Raw genomic sequence first — 23,335 nt, 5'->3', positions numbered from 1 at the left:
GGGTGTTAAAATTCCACCTTTGTTTCAGGCAAATGTTTGTCATGTTTTGTTCACATGTGGAAACTTCTCTCTGCATCTGAAAGTATTTAGAGCCTTTTTCCAACTGTTGTTGAAAGCTTAGATTATTTACACTAACTGAACCATGTGTATATACTATATAAACAAAAAAAATCTATTTATAAAGACTCAAAAAACCACTACTATGCTTCCTGGTATTCTATTCCAGTCACTAGGCATTAGCCCACCAGCCTAGATGACAAGCCACTTGTACTAAACAGCTATACAACTTTTTGTAGTTATGTCCTAGTAGATAAATTTCCTTAGAAAAGGAAGTAAGGTCTACAATGAAGATGCAATATAACATACAGAACACACTGTGCAAATGCATGTACTCCCACCCACATATGCACCTTTTCCTAAGGAGCGCTCTCACACTCACAGAAGCAGGGGAAAGAAAACAAAAAACAACAAGCCTTACCTTTCTGCAGACACTTTCAAAATTAACTTCTGTCCTAAGAGCAAGTCTGGTAACTTCATCTGGCTTTATTTCCTGTGGATGAAAGATACATTTATTCTTCTTATGATCAGACTTCACAAAATCTTTCTAAGGTTCACCTTCCTCATAAACATTCTAACTTCATGGCATCTCCCACTGATCTCTTAAAGGAAGAAAATCAGTTTGTTATATAGAGATTTTTTTTGTCTATGTAAATACTGCATTTACTGACTTCCAAAACATGACTGACCCCTAATCTGACTGTATCTACTACAACTGAGGGCAACAGAGATTTTCAACAGCAAAGTATACAGAAGGGTGATTTTATTTGCAGAAATGTTTAAATTGCCTGTACTGTTGTGTTACTAATAAACTTTGGAAGGTCTGAAATGCCCCACTTATCTTCGACTCTGAAGTTACATCAGAACTTATCAACACATGTGAATATATAAGTTTAAGACAATGAAAATGAAGTTGAGAAGAAAAAAAAAAAATTCTCTTTTCTGAAGAGACTGACTACACATGCAGTTTGCATTCCTGGACTCAAGCATTTCCATTGGCAGCTGAAATAGAGGAATGAAAGTCCTGGACAAGTGGATTTTGTTAAAAGTTGAATATTTTATGAAACATGCCCCCATGACAGATTTCTTGTTATTTTAAAATACATACTTTATATATGTTGTATTACAAAATTCCCTATTAACCTTATCAATTGAATGCACTGAATATTGGCTTTTTCCTCCTAGGGCACTGCATCAAATAAATCATGTTACATACCAGTTGTTTGCCAGATGGCCATTTTAAAAGCAGTTTAACTACTGTTATGTAGAGCCCAAATAACTTCCACACGTTCATAGTTCTGAAAAATGAAAAACTTTGTACAAAGAAACCTAGTTATTCTGAAAGCTTTCCTCTAGATCTAGCCTATATCACAATGCTGGTGGCTTCAACACCTAAAGAAAATTACCTGTTTGCTGAATTTCTAAAACTCCGGGAAAACAGATGACTTAAATATAAAATACAGTAATTTTGCAACACTTGTGGTCAATAAAGAAGAAGAAAACCTAAATTGGAAGTGCCCGTGCAAAGTATTATAATTCGGGAAAGTGAGACATGTCCAGATGCTTGGGCTGCACCTGTAGTTAACATTATGCTCAGATCTGGACAAGAAAGACACTAACTGAAAACCCTTAAAAGCAACTACTGTAACTATTGGCTCACAATAATTAATGTATTAGCAAAGATTCAAATGCAAATCAAATTATGGGAGACATGATAATTTACAAATGTCTAGAAAAAGAATGTACTATATAGCAGGGAAAGACTTACATGTTCAACAACTAAATTGTACTTGTTCCTTTCTCTCTTTTTCCCTACTTAATCATCCTTGGTAAGTATTCCAACACTTTCATTTAACATCCTGCTCCATTGTTAAGTTTCCATATTCTATCCTGCTCCTGTCCTAAATCTGGAGCAGTCTGCGCACTTCCTTAGACGTAATTTCAGGAAGAACCAAGTAGCTTATTTCCTTATAGAGGGTCATACCTTCCGTTTCAAAACCTTATGTTGTCCTTCCTTCTACATATTAGATACCTTACAGAGAGTTTCCATCTTACCTAGATCTTTAAGGTGTTGCGTAAATTGCGTATGTCTTAAAAATATAAGCAAGCATATAATAATGGGAATAAAGTAACAATGAAATTAAATTAACAACAAAAAAAAAAATCTCTTTTTGTGAATGTCAGACGAGCTTCCTGACAATGAGGTTTAGAAGTCTGCAGAATCATCTCCCGAAGGTACTGGTGGAAGCCCAATCACTTGAAGGACAGAAGCCAGACTGGAAAAACACTGGTGGATGTAGGAAACAATCTTCTACTGGCAGATGGACAGTTGGATGACCTAATAGAATCTAGAGATGGAAAAGACCTATGATTCAGTTTTCCATGACTTTCCAAAGAGTTTCACAGATGGTGAAAGTAGGACACAGTACTTAAGTGACATGCTTACTGTCACATAGTTGGTTGGGGGCTATGAATGAAGCTCTGGAACCCAATACTATTCATTAAATGAAGCTGCTGCTTTATTAAAGAAAAGATAATTTATAGGATCTTCATCCCAAATAACACTGCCTATTTCCTGTCTCTTTAGGGTTTAAATGCAGCAACCTGGTTCAGAGCGGAGGCAGGTAAACTTCAGCAATCGCTACACTAGAATGTCAAAGGTTTAATTTTTACATGACAATACTGCAGAATTCCCTTAACATTGCAGAATCATGCGTAATAATGGAGAAAGAATTACAGTTTGGAATGTGAAGTCATGAATGGAGCTTCACTGAAATGCTTAGTGTACAGAATGAGGCCAAGAACCTCCTGTTAAGGCTTAAAACCCCAAATTTATAAAGCATCTCCTTCCCTTCTCTTAGACTTAAGGCAAAACAAGCATTTTTGACTTATATGGTCTTCAGCAGCACCCCAGTTTTGTAAAGGCAGCCATATAAGTCAAGTTATTGGAATAAATAGATCTTTATTCTGTGTCTGTTAATGGTCAGCAGCAGACAAGAAAATAGAAAAAGGATATAGTGATATTTTTCCCAGCACAGTTTTCTCAACTTTGAGATGCACGTAGCTCAAGAACTCCTGACTCACAAAGAGAGCCTTTGTATTGAATATCTATTATGAAATCTTCTTTCACCAATTATGTTAAGGGATGTTATAAGTGGTTGCTACCTCCAGCGCCTCCGGGACCAGTCCAGGGATTCCTCCTGCTCTGCTGCTGGAGCCCAGCCCGGTGCATCCAGAGACCTGGAGGTCTCTATCCCAGGTCCACAGATGTGGCAGTTGCTTTCTCATCGGCAGGTTCAACCAGTAGTGAAGCTCAGTTACGCAGCTAGCTGCCACAGACAAGGCACTGCCTTTGACAGCACCCACACGTAACACTCCCAGGACTCACATGAACTTAAGTACAGCCAGCCAAGACCTTTTCCTCTTTTTTTTCTGGTTAGGATTGAAGCTCACTATTGAGAGTATGCCCCCTCCCACCCCCTCTAGATTCATGAGCACATGTATATTTATGGATCCCTCAAATATCAGCACAGCATATCCCTGTGTCCATCTAATACCCCTCTGCCTGGGTCCAGAGTGCTTTTATCCATCTCATGGGCTTCCTACTTGCTGCTTGGCAGCAAGTCACTAGCAGGCAGATGCATGCACTCACACTCTTGTCTTACAGGTACTCTTGTCTTACAGGTACTCTTGTCTTACAGGCACCCCACACTCACAGGTCCCTCCTGACCATCAGCACGGGCCCTCTACTCACCTGATACCCCTGCCCGGACCTAGCGCCTCCCACTCACTGCTAGCTAGTCCAACTTGAAGTTTGCTAGTGAATTACACATGCCAAAGAGACACACACGTGGGGTCAAACCACGTGAAAATACAGACACTCTGCCTAACCCTGTCAGTAGCAGGCACCAGGCACACAGGCTGCGACCTGTGGTCCCAGTCCAGATGCTGCGCTGAGAGCCTCACTCACTTCACTTGCCCCAGTCTCACCCGTAGCTGCGCCCAGGACACACACTGTCCCTGTCCTCCCAGTTGGGACAGGTGCTGCTCCTGCCCCCGTGGCTGGAGCCAAGACCCTCACCCGCTCCTGCTGCTGACACCACAGGCGTGGGGCACCTACGCCCCTGGTCTGACCCCAGTTGCTGGCTCCGTATCCACTCATGCTGGTCCCCCCAGTAGCTGGCACCTAGTCCTTACAGCACTTGCACACACAGGATAAAGAGTGAGATTACACAGAGAGTTAAGAAAAGATTTAGAAGAAGATGACAGACTGTGGCAATCAGACACAGGGCTTGGTCAGATAAGAGTACTGACTGGCACTGGTTGGGACTGGCCCCTCTGATACCCACTCCCACCTATGCCCCCTAAACATTGTTTAGTAAGTTTCACATAGTCCACAGGTGCCCCCATATGCCAAAATCCTCATGTTCATCTTGTTTTCCCTTCTTATCAGTTACAAAGTCCAGGCTGGCCTTCCCCAAAGCAATACCAGTAGTTTCTTAATGGCCTGTTACCTAGTGACTGGAGACTTTTTGTCTTTCTCACTGTCTCTGTTATCCCTTGTCCACCAGCTCTGTTCCCCTCTGTGTTTTTGTTCACCCCTTCCCCCTTCACTTATTATCCCCTTAGCATTGAAAAGGTCCACTACTGGAGGCTCATAATGAAGAATGCTCTCACGACCTTCCACATGTCCTCACAGATTATAGATGCTTTCTGAAATCATGTTAATACTTGCTATCATAACATCCTGTGCCAGCAAATTTCCAAGATTAATGAGGTGTTATGTTCCAAGTGAAGAGGGAATACAAAAGTTAAGAGGGAACCAGATAAGTATGCTACTTTATGAAGTATCCAGTCCACAATAATCCCGGATTAGGTAAATACAGACAAAGCCCCCCTACCAACCAACACACACACTCTCCTTCTCTCCTTGAAAATCATCTCTGACAAACATTTTAAACAACCCCCAAATACCAAAAAAAAAAAAAAAGCCTTAAAAATAAGGTGTTGAAGTACTGACTGCCTCTTGAGGGATGATGAAAAACTGTTGGGATCAACAGGCCTTTCTCCCCTGCATGCTGACCATGTTTCTCTTGTGGGAAAGAGACCACAATTACAAGAAGAGCTACTGACCTTCAGACACACTGCCAGCATCGATGGCACCAGTGCCCCAGCTCGCAAACATTGGCACGCCGATGGATAATGGATAGTAAGCAACAAGGGGAACAGATTGTTTTCTTTTAATTGCAGCCTGCACCCCTATCTCAACTTCTGTCACAAAACCCTTTAAGAGACAGGGACGTGAGCAAGGGAAGACTCTCTGCAGGCTGATGTACACAACACAAAGCACAACGGTGTAGCTCTCTTTGTCCTGGTGCCTGAGCTGAGCCAACAACTGCCACAGGAGGAACCAAGATGAGACTGGAAAGAGGTGGCGAAGGCAACAGAGCGGCAGCAGCAGGACCAGCCTGACTCTCAGAGCTGGGATTTGCACAATTTTTCAACAATTTTCACAATGTGGAGACCAAGGCTCTTCCAGGCATTTGCCGCTTGAGCAGCTGCTCCGCGCTCCGGCGGGCGGCGGGGGGACGTCAGGCAAACCGACCCGTCAGCCAGTTGGACCTTGTCACGGCTGCAGGCAGATGACTAGGCCTTGGCCTGAGATTAAGCTGAATAAACAGGATGTGAAAAACTACTGGACATGACATAAGAAAACTGCTGGATGTGACAGATAATGCGAGAAGCTGACACAGCGGCTGGATTTTACAGATCATTAAGGGAGAGTTACATGAAAAACAGACAAGCTCCACGGAAAGGTGGAGTACGGGGCAGCTTTCGGGGGGGGGACACATCTCGCAAGGCTGACGGTACCAAGGTAACCGTACTGGTAATAGCACACGAAGCCAAGACCGCCTATGAAGTCACACTGAAATATCAAATTTGGGGAAAAAGTAACTACGGGTGGAGAAAGACGGGCCTGGGCTGGGAAAAGGGAGTGCTGGGGCACAGGAAGGGATATGGTAGCATGCAGCGTGGGTAGCTGTGGGCAACCATGTAGCTCTGAAGTGAGTCCCAGTACCAGAGGCAGTGAGCTCACCCCACTACTTACAGAAACTTAGAACAGTAAAGTTTGTTTTTTCTGTTTTTTAAATGATGAACTTATTTAAATAAACCATAACTGTCTTACACAGGAAGGCAAGACTATATTGAACAGAAGTATGTCAAGCATAAGTGGCATCTGAAAACATGATTTCATGCCAATATTGATCGTGGTTGCTCAGACGACACTTTATCCAAGTGATACTGAGGAAGATACAGTTTCTAACTTAACGGGTATGGAAATGTAATTTATCGAATAGCCTTCAGAAGACAGGAAATACACAAAAAAGCCCTGTCAGATGAGGCTTCGACACATCTCAGAAATGCAAGATTATTCACATAAAATGTATTCCTAGCTATGCTGTCTAAGGCAGTTTTAGATGACTCAGAAAAAAAAAAAGTTTGCCAGCTGTGGCCTGTGGAAGCAATTTAGGAGTCCTCACACTATTACCCAATTTCAATTTTGTTTAGACTAGTATTTTCCTTTTGCCTTTATCATGCAGGTCATTCATTTTCCTCATTATTTTTTCACATTTTCTTAACTGTACGAGTGTTAACTCTTTCCTTATGAAAACAATCCATATACACCATCTTTACAAGACCATTTTTTTCTTAAAATGGAGGAATTTCTATAAAAAATAAGTAGTAGAATCAGTGTATATACAAGTAGATAACAGAACACCCATACCAAAAATCAAATATTTCTGGTGAAATTTCAACTGTAGTTTGTTACCCATTACTGCACTTACATCTTTTAAAACATTACCATGATTTTTACCCTTGAAGAGGTGTTTGAGACTACTTTCTTGCAAAGTTTCTTGTATTTTTCCACAGCATTCAGTCTCATTTTGCTGTTTTCTGTCATTTTTCTAGGTTCCTTAGTGAGGAGAAAGGGATAGCGAAAAAAAACAAACCTCATTTCAGAACGGGTCTTCACCTTCTTTTTTCTATAATTTAATCACTGCATGGCTTCCTGCCATAACCAATTTGTTCCCTTAAGTCTGTAAAAGTTCAGTATTCTAGTCATTCAGAGCAAAAGTAGTCTTTGACTCCTAGTGTAAATACTACCATTGTGAAAGTACACAAAAATGGGATCATGCACTTACAAGCAGGATATCTTCAAAGCAGTGAAATAAATCAGTCATGGTTCACCTGAAAGTTTATATGCTTTTCAAAAAGAAACTAAATCCATGGTAAGAGTACAAGTTTGTTTCAGCTATGAAGGACTGTTTTCAAGAAATGCAGTACTCTAATTGGTTGTACCAAACTGATTATGACGAAAAAGTCACACTTTTTTCCCTTGACAGTTTACAAATCCAAATCCCTTGTCAGTAACTGTGAACCAAATATATATATACACACATACACGAGAATTTCTACAGATGTAAGTCTCATTAGTGGACCACCATAACAAACTAAATGGCACTCTGCCTATGTAAAAAAATAAAATAAATCCACCCCCTAAGCCATATCCCCCCAAGCCCCCATTTTTCCAGATGTGAAACCAAGATGAATAGTATTGCCAGGAGTGGAATTTGGATAAAATTAATAAACAGAACAGTAGGACAGAAAATTTAAACTCGTAAGTAAAAATCTGATATTGTCTAGTTAAAAGTGGCTTAAGCTTACTAATAAGTTTATTAAACAGATCAGCACTACACTGAGATATCTGCTTTATTGTAAAATCACTGTGTAATTTTACCAACAGACAAAATTAAGCACTTTTGAGTTGCTGGCTGCCTTCCTGCCAGTACTTACAAACTATTACAAAGTCACCTCTCAAGCCTCCTTTTTGAGTAATTAAATGTCCTGAGCTTCATCTACCACAGAATGAAAATTTGTCCGTATGTAACCTCTGTAAGTCTTTTCTGCATTTGCTCTTTTTTTTTAACTACAATTTTAAAGATAGGAATAAAATGGGATGCAGTATCTGTCTTGGTAATATCATACAGAAGAAGAGAACTCCCATTCCAGACAAAGAGCCTGTAGCCTTCCTTACTCCTGGAAATTTCATTTTCCATTTGGCTTTACTTTTTTCCTCAATGGAATCCAGGCAATCCAGGTCACACTCATCTTTATCCATCACCTTTAAATTACACAAAATCCTTTCAGAGAGGTCTACTGATTTGTCTCAAATTTCCCTAACTGTAACCTGATGTTAGGTAAACTCAGAACACTGCATCTGCTACTTGTTTGTGACTGCACCTTCTGCAGTAAAGCTTTTGACACCTAAAGACTCAGACTTTTGTTTTAATGATTTCCTGCTTTGTTGACTGTAACAAGTAATCCCCAAACCCCATTTATCTCCTCTGGCCGAATGACAACACGAGAATGCCTGGATGATGCAACTGCACCATTTACTTTACTTGGTGCTAAGAAATAGATTGGATAATCATTAAAATGTTTCATTCCTAATTAACAAAAATACAAGCTGATATATTAATTTAAATGGATATAGTAGTACTACTTTGATACTAAAAATTCTGTTGTTAGCAGCCCCTATCTCCAGTCTTCACATCCATATATTTCTACTAAAAATACAGCACAATCTGAAAGCGTAGCAAGTAAAACCCAGTTTTTTTTTTTCATCAGGAATTCAATCCAGCATTTCAATTCTAAAAAGACCTGCCATTGCCTCCTGTTGCAGCAGACTGCAAACAGATACTTTACCTAATGCTTCACATCCGTGGATGTGAAAGCATTATGCCACAGCTACCAAGAGTTTTGGCTGAGGTTTGGGCTGAAGTTTTCAACCCACAGGTGAGAATCCAGTGAGGGCCACTAATGGTCTCATTAGAGGTAGACTGATTCACAAGCAGTCTAGCATGGCGCTGCTAGGGCCATCCCTGTCACAGGTCTGAATTTGACTGATGCCCAGAAAATTAAGAAGGTATACAGACTGCCAAGTCACTTGTTCAGAATATTATTGCCCTTCATGAGTCAAGTAAGTATCTAGATATCTCCGTGCTAAAAGCTTTTCTAACCTTTTTTTTTTTTTTTTTTTTTTAAACAGTCATTTGGAAAAAACCTGCACCCACCAATCCTAGAAGTGTCAGCTCACCCGCTGGCCCATGCGGCTGAAATAGGGATTCATTCTTGGGGTTCTTGGGTGAATCACACCTGGGGCTCAGGGCAGAGGATGTGCTGGGAATCTTCAGCACTTCAGCTCCCCCAGTTCACAGAATCCCCCCATGCTACACAGAGAAGGGCCTTGCGATGCCTCCCAAGCCACATTCAGTTGATGCTAGATTTAAATAAAATTCAATTAAAAGCATTTATTTGCAATACTCGAAACAGACATAGAAACATTTATAAAATGCTTAGATAAAGAAACAAAAGACAAGATATGCTCAACCTACTCACACTAAGGTTAAAGATCTCTCTGCCTTGCTCAGGTTGACTCACCATTCTTCCTGGCAAGGCGACACTCAGGATTTTCAATGTTTGTGCATATTTACGCTGCAGCCTGCACTTGTCAGATAGAGAAAGTGAGGGAGTCTACTTGGCAGCTACTGTCACGGTTTCTTTGGTGACTCACTAGCACCTCACTGGCACAAACCCTTGCTTTTTAAATTACAGATGGACACAAAATCTAACTGGTGCAAACATGTAAAGCTTATAAAAATACACAATACTCTACTGGGTTCTAAATGATACCATGAAACACAATAATTAACCACTGTAGGGTGAATGTGTTTGGGAAGATGGACTCTCAACCCTTTTCATCTAGTATAATGCAATATACTGACAAAGTAAAGACTGTGTGTTCAGGCATAAGTGCACTCAAAATTAACATAAACAGGACAAACAAATCAGTATATTACTAATGTATTCTTTTTTCTAAGTGAAAATGACATGTCACATTACAATGGAGGTAGGAATGTCTTTCCAATTAGCAATGCTCTGCACGTTGTCGGAACTTCTCACTATTAAACTGTTTTCATACTAACAGTCTTTCAAATATTTACTGTTTGAATAAATACTATTTCAGAAGTTTGCACATTTTCAGGAATAATATCTTCTAATAAATGACTTCAAGAAGTTAAACTTTTGCTAAGCTTACAGTCAATGTAGTAAGTCTGATAAAAGTTCAAAGTATGCGGATGTACAGATTTAGCTTTCCATAGAAGTCAAGATTTACTGTAAATACCTGTGTCATAAAGAACAGACAACTACAGGAAAGCAAAACCACAACAAAAAAAGATTCCATAGATCTTTTTTTGTTCCACCAGTCTAGCCAACAAAGCTTTTCCCAGCAACCTGACTGGATGACTTGATTCTATATCATCACATACTGAAACCAGAGGTTTTATTCAGTAGAAATGAAGACATTTTCTCTCTAATTGCAGACAAATTAAGTGAATTATAATTTAAATACATTCCCCTGTATCATTAGGGTTTAAGATTATTATTATTATGTCCTACAGTAATTATAGTATTTTTCACTTATCAAATATCTAGATTCTGTATTACAAAGAGGAAGGAAAGCATAAAAAGAAAGGGTTCTACAGTTGCTGATTTTCCTAAAGTATACACTAAAGAAAATTTCATGTATTTTTTAATGACTTTGCGTATTTCATCAATTGCCTTATGTTTTCAAAAGCTTTATAGAATTTAATGTTGTTTTAACTTGCCTTTTATTTTAATATATGACTTCTCAAAACAAAAAATAATCTTCCTTGAAATCATTAATTTTCAGCCTTGTTGGATTAATAACAACTTGAGCAGGAATACTACAGAACAGATTAAGAAAAAATAGTAAAACTTAATTCTCATTTTAAAATAACAAAACCAAAGAAGTCACTAGAGGAAATTATCATAATAGAACTTTCAAAAAAATTGAAAGCTGTACAACCATCTCACTTTAGATGAATATATGGCATTTGATTTTGATGGGAATTAACTATTACTAACCTGTTAAAAAGGAGCACTCCAAAATTACAGTTAATCATTGGGAACGCAAGAATGTATTTCAAGTGGAACTTGTCTAGCAATTGTTCTTTTGTAAACTACACTGGTGTCAGGTTTTTGCTGGCATCAATTTTAAACATTACTAAATGTCTACAGTATTGCTGTCTCAGTTTAGATCCAAGTGAAATTCAATGTCAACCTGTGAGTTTTCATCTACCAAGTTTCACACTACAAAATCTTACAGTTTTCTGTTTTTATTGTTCTCTGAAAAATTAAAGTTATTAAAATACTCATCAAACAAAATTACAAAATACTCCTATAAACATAGTTTTGTCCAAATGGTTACCTTCCTCTAGCTAAATATCCTTATACTGCTATGCTGTACAAGCTCTCTTAAAAGCAGAGCATGCAGCTGAGGCAAAGACTACTTATTCATGCAGTTTAATAACAAAACAAAATGAAAAAAACACCTCCCTAAAAGAAGAGTTAACATGGCTAGTTTGTTTAAGCTGTTGTAAAATACCCAAACTTTATTTGGCAAGTATAGGCTGCTCTTTTCTGCCACGTTTATAAACTAATTTAATATTTCAAGAGGTATGCAAGTCAAATGCCAGCAATTACATCAGTCTACCGAGATGAACACTGTGAACTTGGCATCTTATTTAGTCAATCAGATTAAATAAATTGTTTAATTTTGGAGGTTCCCATCTGATTCAGTAGCCACATTCAGGGAGCAACAGTCACTGTTTTCACCATAGGATACAAAAAAAAGTTAGCAAGTCTGTAATCTTGTGACAATTTCAGAAGTAGAACGTATTATGGAAGTAAACTACAATTACAAGCATTCAAAAGAAAAGTTACAAAAAAGGAAAAAACAAGCTCACTGGATTATTCAGTACAGCAAGTATGATGATGCCAAAATTATCGTTATTTGAATATTCTTTTTTCTTCAAATATCTTTTAGTTCTGAATGTCAGTGTTCACTCGGACTGGTACAATCTGTAATTTCACTCTATACTGGCAATTTGTTCCACGCTGCTTTTCTAATATTAAAATAACAACCACATGCAATTTCAGGGTTAACATATTTCCAAGCAGTCCTGTGTTGGCTGGAACTATCTTCGGTTTTGAATTACTATCCCCGGTATTCACAACTGTTGCCAGTATTGCTGGTTGCCAGACGAACTGTTTTTGTAAAAATTAAAGAAAAACAGCATTACCTGCCAGAAGGGGACGCTATGCACAACTAGCAGAAAACTGCCTCTTTCTCAGTTTAGTCTCTTTTCTCCCAGCAGGCGCTTGAGCCAGCAAGACTGCCACCAAAGCAGTCAGGAAAAGGATGTGCTATATTCTCACAATGTTCCCAATGAAGACAGTGACTGACAAATGGGTGCAATCCAGCTAATAATCCCCACCGCTGGTTTGAAATAGATACAGAGACAGAAATGAATAACGAAGACAGAAGAACCCGGATAGATGCAGAAAGAGGTAAAAGTGCAGGAATACATAGATCCATATACACAGCCCTGCTGTCTGCTTCCAGAGGGCATAAAAGAAAAAGAGGTCAATGAAGAAAGAAAGAATTTCCTTTTTCCATTCCCTTTCCCAGTATGCACTATCTCCAGGAAAAGTACTCCTCCTCCAGTCTTTTCTTAAAGTGCCATAGGGAAGAAAATAAATTACTTTTTGTCCTTTCCTAGAGATCTTGAAACTTGAGCAAGACAAATGTGCTATCTCATTTGCCCAAGGTGAGGGGTAAAGGTGGAAAGAAGAGATCTGGCAACAAAACATGAAAAATACGATTTTTTTTCAGTACCTGCAGATTTCCAAGTTGGCTGCTAAAAGCTCCTGAGCAAAATATTGATATACAAAGTGCAAAAGAACTATCCAGGACAAATACATGAATTGTGTAAACCTTCAACATCAGTAGTTCGCCTTGTATCCTGGGGAATCCTGTTCCAATTTTGTTACACCTTCTGTAGATGCTATGCCATACCTCTGATCATCCGTGACGCGTTTATTTACACTTTTACTATTTTCATTTTTTTTTTTTTTAAATACACTAAGACAACTTATGCAGTATACGGTAAAACAATTGATTTAAATAGGAACAGACTGTCATCTGTCTGAAGACACTGAATAGCAATATAGCATTTTCATACAGGTATCTATGGTAACTCCAATATCCACCTCCTCACTGGTAACAGCCAATTTCGATCCAGTGAAAATGAACCACTGGAAATGTAATTGTCACCACCACCACATGCATTACTTTGCATTTATCACTACTGAATTTCTTTAGAAATTTTATTGCCCAGTTAGTCAGTTTTGTAATATTATTCTGCAGTGTCTTAGTGTTAGTATCTTCACTATCCTGAAATTTCAGCTCATCAAGCTCTGTCATTCATGCTCATTTTCTGAATCATTTCTAGCACTGATCTCCACAGAACTCCACTGTTAGATTTCCAACACTACCAAAGCTAACCATCTATTTCTCTCTTCCACTTATATTTAACTCTGTGACTAAAAGAAGAAAACTCATATCCGTGAACAGCTTTTTAAAAAAAAAAAAAAAAAACACAAACAAAAAACAAAACCACAAAAAACCACCAGAGGCTTTGGTGAAAGCTGGACAACGGCTTTTTGGAAATTGAAAACAATATACAGACTCAATCAGCAACATCCACTGTACGTATTTATTCCTTCAAAGAACTCCCACTGATTTGCAAGGCATGACTTTAATCTCCTAAAGGTACAATTACTCTGCCTCATCTTATTCATCCATGTGTTCACTAAATCCATTCTTTAATAAAAGTGCCAATGAGTCTGTCCAGCACTGAAGTCATATTTACATTAGTATTACATTCCCAGAACAGACTTTATATATTTTTTTTGTAAGCAGGAGGCAACCTTTGGGGAAATAAGATTTTACGCACAAAAGCATCAATTGGAATAAGGAGTCATAGCAGCTGCAGTCACCATTCTGAATTAATTAGTTTCCAAGTGACTATAAAGATATTTACAGTAGATCTCCAATTTCTCTCCCCCCCAGTCCCTCCAATTAGAATAAATAAGAATAAAACCTTTACTACAATATTAAATTTATTTTATATCTGTGAAGAATAGAAGACCTAATTTCTTTGGGAAATTTCTTCAGAAGAAAGAGTCCCCAAAAGAACAGTTGATTAAGGACATTGAGACAGTTTAATTTTGATCCATCATACTAAGTAGATCCACTATTTACTGGAGATATTCTTCTTAGGTTCTCCAGAATAAATTAAGTACAAAGACCAGCTAGTATGCAGCAAGAAATTAACTAGAACTGCCTCAGAGATCTCACAAGGACCATGTTATTTGGCAACTATTAGTACGCCTCAGCATGGGATGGCCAAAATGTAAATAAAAGGTATGCAGTGCTTATGGAAACATTCTTTTCTATCTCAGGTTCAGATGAGTTACGGAGAAGGTTAATGAAGAGGCCCAAGTTGGTGCACTAAAGTGAAATACGCGTTGGGATGATGAAAGAAGTCAACAACAAAAAAAGTATCTATTTGGAATATGCATAAATATTTTCAACATGAGCACAGAAACATGCTGACACTTCTGTCATTTTGAATAATAGTAAGTGTTTTGGTTTGCTGTCACTGTTCAATTTTCAAATAAATTAATGCATATGAGTTGCATTAATTTGTTTTTTGTACTACTGCAAAGGTTGCCTCTATTAAAATAAACAATAAAAATACTTATGCAGAATTCAAAAATGAGATGGAGTCTCATGTGTAAGCCATATTTTTTAAAAAGTGAAAATAGCTTGTTTTGCATCCTTACAAAAAAATAAGATAGTAAAATTCTTACGCAAGACTCAAGAGGAAAAAGCTTCATCTGCAAGCCATATTTTTAAGATAGTTGACAACCTTCACTTAGAACCTACTTTAATATTTTCCTTAAGTTGTCTCAAATCCAACAAAAAGCTGCCTTTGTGATCTGTTTTCACTTTGTAACTAAGAATCTAGTGCATAAGAAAAAAAGCACGATAACTGCTTCTATTTAAGTATCTCTTCAACGACGAAGTCTTGAAAATGAAGCTGGTGATACTTTTACTCACTTTTATTATTTAAGAAATGCAGCTCATCTTTTTTTATGCAATCCAAAGCAGCATTTGGTGTAAAAAAAAAAAATCATTACTTCTGTTCTCATAATGAAATAAAACAGTAGGAATGGCTGTCAGTTGTTTTCTCATTCCAAATTAAAATTGTACAGTACAAGATTCCCCCCCCCCCATTTTTCTCTCAGTTTTCCTTACAATTCTAAGTATTCTTTTATGCTTGCTATCTAGAAAAAAATGTATCATATTCTACAGCTTTCTCATGCTGAGATTGTTAAGCTTGCTCAGTGTGCTGGTTTTGGCTAGGATAGAGTTAATTTTCTTCATAGTAGCTAGTACTGCGCTATGTTTTGGATTTGTGCTGGAAACTGTTGATAATGCAAAGATGTTTTAGTTACTGCTGAGCAGTGCTTACACAGAGTCAAGGCCTTTTCTGCTTCTCACCCCACCCCACCAGTGGTGCACAAGAAGCTGGGAAGGGACACAGCTGGGACAGCTGACCCCAACTGACCAAAGGGATATTCCAGACCATATGACGTCATGCTCAGCATATACAGCTGGGGGAAGAAGGAAGGGGGGGCTTTCAGAGTTACAGCGTTTGTCTTCCCAACTAACGGTTATGCGTGATGGAGCCCTGCTTTCCTGCAGATGGCTGAACACCTGCCTGCTGATGGGAAGTAGTGAATGAATTCCTTGTTTTGCTTTGCTTGCATGCACAGCTTTTGCTTTCCCTGTTAAACTGTCTTTATCTCAACCCACGAGTTTTCTCACTTCTACCCTTCCGATTCTCTCCCCCATCCCACTGGGGGGGAGTGAGCGAGCAGCTGTGCGGGGCTTAGTTGCCGGCTGGGGTTAAACCACAACACTCAGATAAGATATTTTGACCCTGCAAGAGGAGCAAACAGGACACTGACTTGGGAAGAGTTATATTAAATATGGAGTTTCTCATTTTAGCGTAAACATGAATGGAAGCAATGTATCAGTGAAAATAATATGAAATGCTATGAAGATTAAGAACAGAACTCAGTCAGTGAGTATTACCAACCTGCCTTCTCCCTATTTTAAGAATTGTGTCAGAAAAAGGTGGTAGGTAGGAATGTTGAAGGTAAGTGGGTATACTGAGGAGACACGGTTATGTAGTCTCCTGACAAGGCGTTCCTCCCTCATTCTTTTTAATCAAGAGCCAAGCCTCAGACCTCATAAACACTGAGAAAGGCACCCTAACAGTCAGTCATTCAGCTCATCACTTCTTCTGTATACTTTTTCTCCACCTCAGCTATGAAGACCAAAACGTTTGTGTTTTGATAAAAAAAGCTGTCATCATTCACTTCTAAGGATAAGCGCATGTACATATTGGTAGACAGGTGTTTCCATGAAGTAAATTCCATTCAGAAGCAACATCCTTGCTGTCTTGACCGGAGAGCAATTACATACACCAGCATTTGCTCCAGGAATAATCTGTATTTGTTCACTCTCTCACTTCTCTCTGGAAGTGTAACATTGTCTCTGCTCATTATGTCAATGTTAATGTAATGTTTTTAATTTCAGAATCAGAAGGAAAGAAGTTTTTTCAGGTAAGAATTTGTTCAGTATCAAAAAGTCATAATACTTCTGAAACAAAATGCTCATGACTTACTGAGGAATTATCTCCTACAAGAATATCACGGAAGAGGAATTCCATGGAACTTCATGATTAGAAAAAAGTAAAAGGTATCAGTGAGCACATCCAACCACCTATCATGATAGTCTTGATAGATGAGCTGGGGAGAGAGCATATTGTAAAAGTGAAAGAGACAACACCCTGATGTTGAAGTTACAGCAACCAACCCTTTTCCCCTTCTTATCCAATGCCCAAGATGCCTTAATATTCATATGGAAAGGATGATAAAACGCTATGCCACAACCAATTACATACAGAAATACATGATGCTTTCTTCCCCACCTCCAGTCATGAGATATTGATTGTCATACAAATATCTTGGCCATTTTTGCGTGGAAAATGTACTAAGGGCCACTTGTTCACATTTTCTCTGAAACAGGCCTATTTACTGGTAGTACCAGTTCAATAATACAAACTAGCACAGAACAGAATATCTGTAAGTTTATCAATTAAAGCAGTATTAAATTCCACTGTCCAGACAAGTACAGGAATGGTACCGCTCCACACAGTACATTCTCAAGCACTTGACCCAGCCGCCTATATTCAATAGTGTTTATGATGCTCTTCCACACACTCTTTGGAAGGTAAATCTACGGTATAGCACAGTTATTCATGTATATCAAAACCTACGCATGCAACTCTATTGACTTATTCCCAAAGCTATTTCTTAAAGAGGAGAAATAACAACTGACTGAATGAGATGGTTTTCATTCCTAACTAAAGCTAAAATATTTTATTGTACATCTACAGTTTCACTGCTGCTAACTTTAAAATCCCTCCTACCTATGATTAGGTAAACATAGACTTAAGTAGGCTGGAAGAGACCTCCAGATCTAGTGCAACCTTCTGCCCAAAGTAGCTCTAGACAGAGAAGCCTGCTCAGGGCCCTTGAGTTTTGAACATCTTCAAGGACTGAAATCCTACGCCCTCTCTTTGCTACCTGTTTCAGCATTTTATCACCCCAGTGGTGAATTCCCCCTCCTCCCCACGCAACAAGTCAGAATTCTCCAGGATGCAACTTATGCCCACCATCCTTCTGCTGGACACTTCTGAAGAAAGAATGGTTCCATCTAGGTAGCTACAGGCAGTAATAATGTTTGGCCTTAGCCTTTTTTCATTAAGGGTGAACAAACACAGGTTTCTTACCTTGTACATCATATGCTCCAGCCCCTAACCAGCTTAGTGGCCCTCTGCTGGACTTGCTCCAGTATGTTGATGTCTTTCCTGTACTGGGAAGCCCAGAACTGGACAGAGCACTCCAGCTGGTGGTGGGAGGCAAGGGTGGGAGGAGGCAGGCAGGGCATTGATGGCAGAGTGCCAATGCTGTGGGTGCTGGTGGGGAGCACGGGGGAAACCGGACACTAACCAAGGCTGGGCCTTGCTGGTACACGGCACCCTGAGAGGGCAGGCTGCTACGGTGCTTTGGCCTGCAGCACAGGCCATGAGTGCACAGCCATGGGTAGCCTTTGTGTGGCAGGAGCTGTGTAATGTGGGGAAGTTGTGCTTTGCAGAGGGGATGGGGTGCATGAAGTCATCTGGAAGGGGTCTTCATCTTTGTATCAGAAATAGTGTGGCCAGCAGGACTAGGGGAGCAATCGTCCCTTTGTACTCGGCACTGGTGAGGCTGCACCTCAAATATTGTGTTCAGTTTTGGGCCCCTCACTACAAGAAAGACATTGAGGTGCTGGAGTGTGTCCAAAGAAGCTCAACAAAGCTGGTGAAGGGTCTAGAGCACAAGTCTTCTGAGGAGCGGCTGAGGGAACTGGGCTTGTTTAGTCTGGAGAAAAGGAGGCTGAGGGGAGACCTTATCGCTCTCTACAACTACCTGAAAGGAGGTTGAGGTGAGGTGGGTGTCGGTCTCTTCTCCCAAGTAGCAAGTGATAGGATGAGAAATGGCCTCAAGTTGCACGAGGGGAGGTTTAGATTGGGTAGTAGGAAAAATTTCTTCACTGAAAGGGTTCTCAAGCACTCGAACAGGCTGCCCAGGGAAGTGGTTGAGTCACCATCCCTGGAGGTATTCAAAAGACAGGCAGATGTGGTGCTTCGGGACATGGTTTAGTGATGGACTTGGTAGTGTTAGGTTTATGGTTGGACTCGATGATCTTAAGGGTCTCTTCCAAGCTAAGAGATTCTATTATCTGTTTCTGATCAGGCAGTGTGTAGCAGATACTCACAATAATATCGCTTATGTTAGTCTGTCTGGTAATGCTGACCCTTATGCTCTTAACTGGCTCATAATCCATCCTAAGGCAGAGTTCCATGAATTCCTGCTGCTCTCTCACATAAAGGGCAATTTTCCCTTCCTTGTCTTCCTGGCCCTAGTTTGGCTATAAGGAGATTATGGGAGACTGTGTCACAGGCTTTGCTAAAGTCAAGGTATACAACATCTGCTGGTTCCTTCTTGTCCATACAGACAGTCATATCATCACAGAAGGTAATCAGGTCAGTCAGGCACAATTCACCCTTGGTAAATCCATTCTAGCTATTCCATGTCATCTTCCTATCGTTCCTGTTCTTGGAATTAGCTTCCAGAAAGACTTGCTCCATAACCTTCCTAGAGATTAAGTTGAGACTAACCAGCCTGTATTTGCTCAGATCTTCCTTCTTGAAGTTAAGCATGATGTTTGCCTTTTTCCAAATGTCAGTAATATTTTTCAATTATTGTAAACTTTCAAAAACAATGAAAATAGCCTCATCATGACATCAGTCAGCTCTTTCTGCACCCCCAAGTACAACGTATCTGGTCCCACAAACTTGTATACGTCCAACTGACTTATGCATTCCTTAACGGCATCATTTTCTGCTGTGGGTAACACTTCACTCCCACAGACTCTGCTTGTAGCCTCTGGAAACTGAGAAACCAAAGGGCAGAACTGACCAGTAAAAACCAAGAGGAAAAAAGCCACACTGAATATCTCACCCTTTTCCATATCCTCTCACTGAACTATGGACCCTTATTTTCCTTTAGCTTTACTTTAGCTCCCAATGCACTTACAGAAGCCACTCCCGCAGACCTTCACATTCCTCACTAGTTGGAAATCCATCTGAGTTTTGTATTTTCTAACACTATCTGTGTGCATTCAAGCAGTGTCTCTACATTCCTCTCAGGTAGTCTGTTCTTGCTTCCACTGTTGGTGGACTTCCTTTTTGTGTTTGGGCTCAGGAACACACTGTTTACCCATGCTGTCTTCTGCGTTACATTAGGTGCTCTTTACATTGTGTTTCCTACTTGGAAGAGCTTTCTACTTCAGCCCTGACAGAATTTGAGATATCCATTAAATGAATATTTAGAGTCTGTATAACAAAAATAATCTACCTTACTAGGGCATACATTACCTAGAAGAGCCACGTAATGCCATTGACAAAATAGAATCTGCTGTTGAGAACATAAGCAGTGTTTCCTAAAAGTGCCTGACTTCTTGCACATGTACACCTAAGTAACGCACACATGGATGTATCCACCACTCAAAGCACCAAGTTTCCTGCATTACTGCAGAGAAATGCATCAAGCATGGATAACAAGTCAGACACTTGCCAAAGCAAGGATCTGCACGGCTCCATTGAAGGAGGGCTGAATGACTTGGAGTTCTGCCCCTTCTTTCTTCCCTGAAATGGTCTGTAAGTGGCATCTTGCCCATACCATTGTGAAAGCTGGACCACCCCTGCCTCTGTCTTTTGTTGAGAAGCATCAAGGACCCTTCCTAAGCTGATTACACTAGAGCTTAAGAGCTTCCCATTACTCTTTCAAAAACCTTTAAAGGTTAAAGATTCTATAACATTAATATGAAAGTCTGCTATCTATTACGAAAGGAAATATGCAAGACTGTTGTTGGAAACATATGCTAGGAGAAAGGAAAAGCAAAACTGCAAAAAAATGTGTTAGTCCTCACTCTTACTTAAGACAATTCTACAGTGAGATGTTAACTGAAGCCAAGGCTACAGAAGATGAAAGCATTAACAAAAAAAGAAACCACTACTGTTAGAAGAAAATGATAAGGCTTTTTGAAAAAGCCTGGTATTTCAGAATACAAAAGGTCCATGCAAAAAGACCATACTAAAATGAAGATCTATCAAGCTCCTTAGGCTGACCTACACTAAAATCATCAGTTACCCAGTCCTGAGCAAAAGCCCTTTCTCACCCATATCACTATTACTTTCATGAAATTGGATGATTTTTCTTCCAAGGTCAAAGATTGTGAAAACATCCTTCAGACTGAAGCTCCACCTTGACAAAACAACCTTTTGCCTTTCAAAAGCTTTACAGTAGTACTGGAGTTCACACTTAACTCTACTTCTGTTCGTATCTTGCTAAAATATAAAGTTGAGAGAAAATAATTGAGAGTAAAGCATTATTTTTTCCTGTATCTCTTGTACTGAACTCATTATTCTGTGATAAATGTTGTGTTTTAAGTGTATTAAAACAAAAACATTGTACTGACTTATCTGTTTCTCCAGTGATAATTTTCAGGATAGAGAACGTATCTTTCCAAGCCATTTAACAATGGTTGTAACCAACTGCTGCTCATTCCCAACAACTGGAAGACATCTTCCCTTCAAGGACTGCAAGTAGTCTTTCTTCCATATCTCATTAATGGGCATCCTCCAAACACGACATTGGTATAGCAACACTTGCCATAATACCAAGGTTTTTGTTGTAAGATAAAGGCAAAAACTACTCCTAAGTACACAGTAAAGCAACCACATAAAGTTGTATTAAGACCTAATTTCAGCCAAGAAATTTAAACAATTCAAGACAAGCTATGCCTTGTTAAGATATCACTAGACAATCAGTTATTTCTGTGTAAAGAAACTTTTAAAAATATCATAGCTTCCTAAATATGGTAATAAGTACTCTACAATGCATAATTAGTCCATTTTGACAGTATCATCAAGCCTGACAAACAAGTAAAAAAAAAATCCTGTAAATATACACAATTTTATATTTTAAAAAAGTAGTAACACAGCAGAAGGACTAGAAAGGATCATACTGTTCTTTTTTCCGCATCTTTCATGAATCTTTAAATAAATATTTTATACGGTTTTGGCAAAATGAAATCTGAAGAACTCAAAAAACGGTGTACTATTCCAACAGCTCTGAGAACTCCTGCAAACAATTAACCCAGTTCCTGCATCCACGTGGCTGGAATTTTTAACTGTTCTCATTTCCCACAATGTTTACTTCTGATTGTTGTGCTTGAGACATTATTAATTGTATTTGCCAATTAAGTTATTTTTAATCTCCAGTTCCAACAATGAAAACGTATAGAATCAAAAATTGTCATTCCAGCAATAACACAACAACATATGCTATTTGCAAATTCAAATAACAAAAAGTTTCTTTATACAGCCCAGCACCAACACTTCCTAGGTTTTCAATATATGTAGAACTGTGCATGTGTGAGTACATATAAGATATAAAAAAAAGTAGACACAGTATTTAACCTGACAAGTGAGCATCTAATTATGTCCCACTCCTAGGAAACAGTATATTTACAGTGAAATTATGTCAGCAGCGTCTGTTTAGAGTCTACCTGAAGACAGGAGAAAGGCATGCCCAAGAGTTAGTGATAAGACAAGAGTTATCAAATAATAGCAAGCATTCTTTCCTTCCTACAATATCAGATTGTAATTAGTAAAGATCGACACTAGAAAGAGAAGTTACGATCTTGTAACTGAAAGTTCACATTTGTCTCATTCAGAAGGACAGCAGCTCTTACAAGTCCTGCTGGGCTGCAGGCAGCCAGCCTCTAACAACAGATGCACCATCAGGCAATTGTGGGTTTTTTGTTTTGTTTTTGGTTTTGTTTTTTTTTTTTGTTACAGTCTGGATGAAACATAACAGTTGTTCCACAAAGTGGCAGCAGCCATATTGAAACACTGTGCTGACCAAGAAACAGATTCCCCAAGTAAATGAACTAGTACAAAAGGTTTGTGGGTTTACAGGCAGAATGCAGAAATGTAATTCTTAAGAACGCAGGGAATTCTCCCTTATTGGGATTTCAACCCCTCAGATTTTTTTCCTGAGTAAGAGAAACTTAAGCCATCGCATTAAAAACTTCAGTAAGACAGACAACTGTGTCAAGGTCCCAGAATTTCAGTGTCTCTTTCTTGAGCTTGAATCATATTCCCTGTGAAACGGAATCCTCCTCTCGTGCCTTCTGAGGTCATCAGGATACATAAAGTCCTTCCCAAAAGACCCTATTCATGCCAGCAGTCCCCAGAAGGCTTTTTTTTCCCTGGATATGTGGTCAGGGAAAGGTAGTCTGGGTCTGTTCTTGACTGATGGAAGAAAAATGCCTATTTAGAAAAGAGGTGTGCTGTCTCTGGCAACTGGGAAAAGCTCAGAAAAAAATTGTACTATTTTCCTTTTCTTTCAAAGATGTATTTTCTTCAATCTACAGCAGGCCTTCGTGTCTTTGTCCAACCAATAAAGAAGTTCTAGAAGTTGTAAGTAGCCATCTCAAGAAATCTTTTAATCTGAAAATACACATGCTGTCAGACTC

General features: G+C 39.2%; 1 protein-coding gene across 1 annotated transcript in view; it reads right to left on the bottom strand.

The window, feature by feature from the left end:
• Nucleotides 1–23,335, bottom strand: part of SRFBP1 (serum response factor binding protein 1) — a 78,015-nt gene that overhangs the window by 22,521 nt on the left and 32,159 nt on the right. Inside the window, exon 4 of the mRNA XM_050913583.1 lies at nt 479–550. Within this exon, the coding sequence (XP_050769540.1) occupies nt 479–550 (72 nt within the window). The remainder of the gene's footprint in view (nt 1–478; nt 551–23,335) is intronic.

Source organism: Gymnogyps californianus, chromosome Z (assembly GCF_018139145.2).
Source record: "Gymnogyps californianus isolate 813 chromosome Z, ASM1813914v2, whole genome shotgun sequence".
NCBI lineage: Eukaryota > Metazoa > Chordata > Aves > Accipitriformes > Cathartidae > Gymnogyps > Gymnogyps californianus.
Note: the sequence above shows the minus strand (reverse complement) of the source record. Positions and strands in the feature narration are given on the sequence as shown.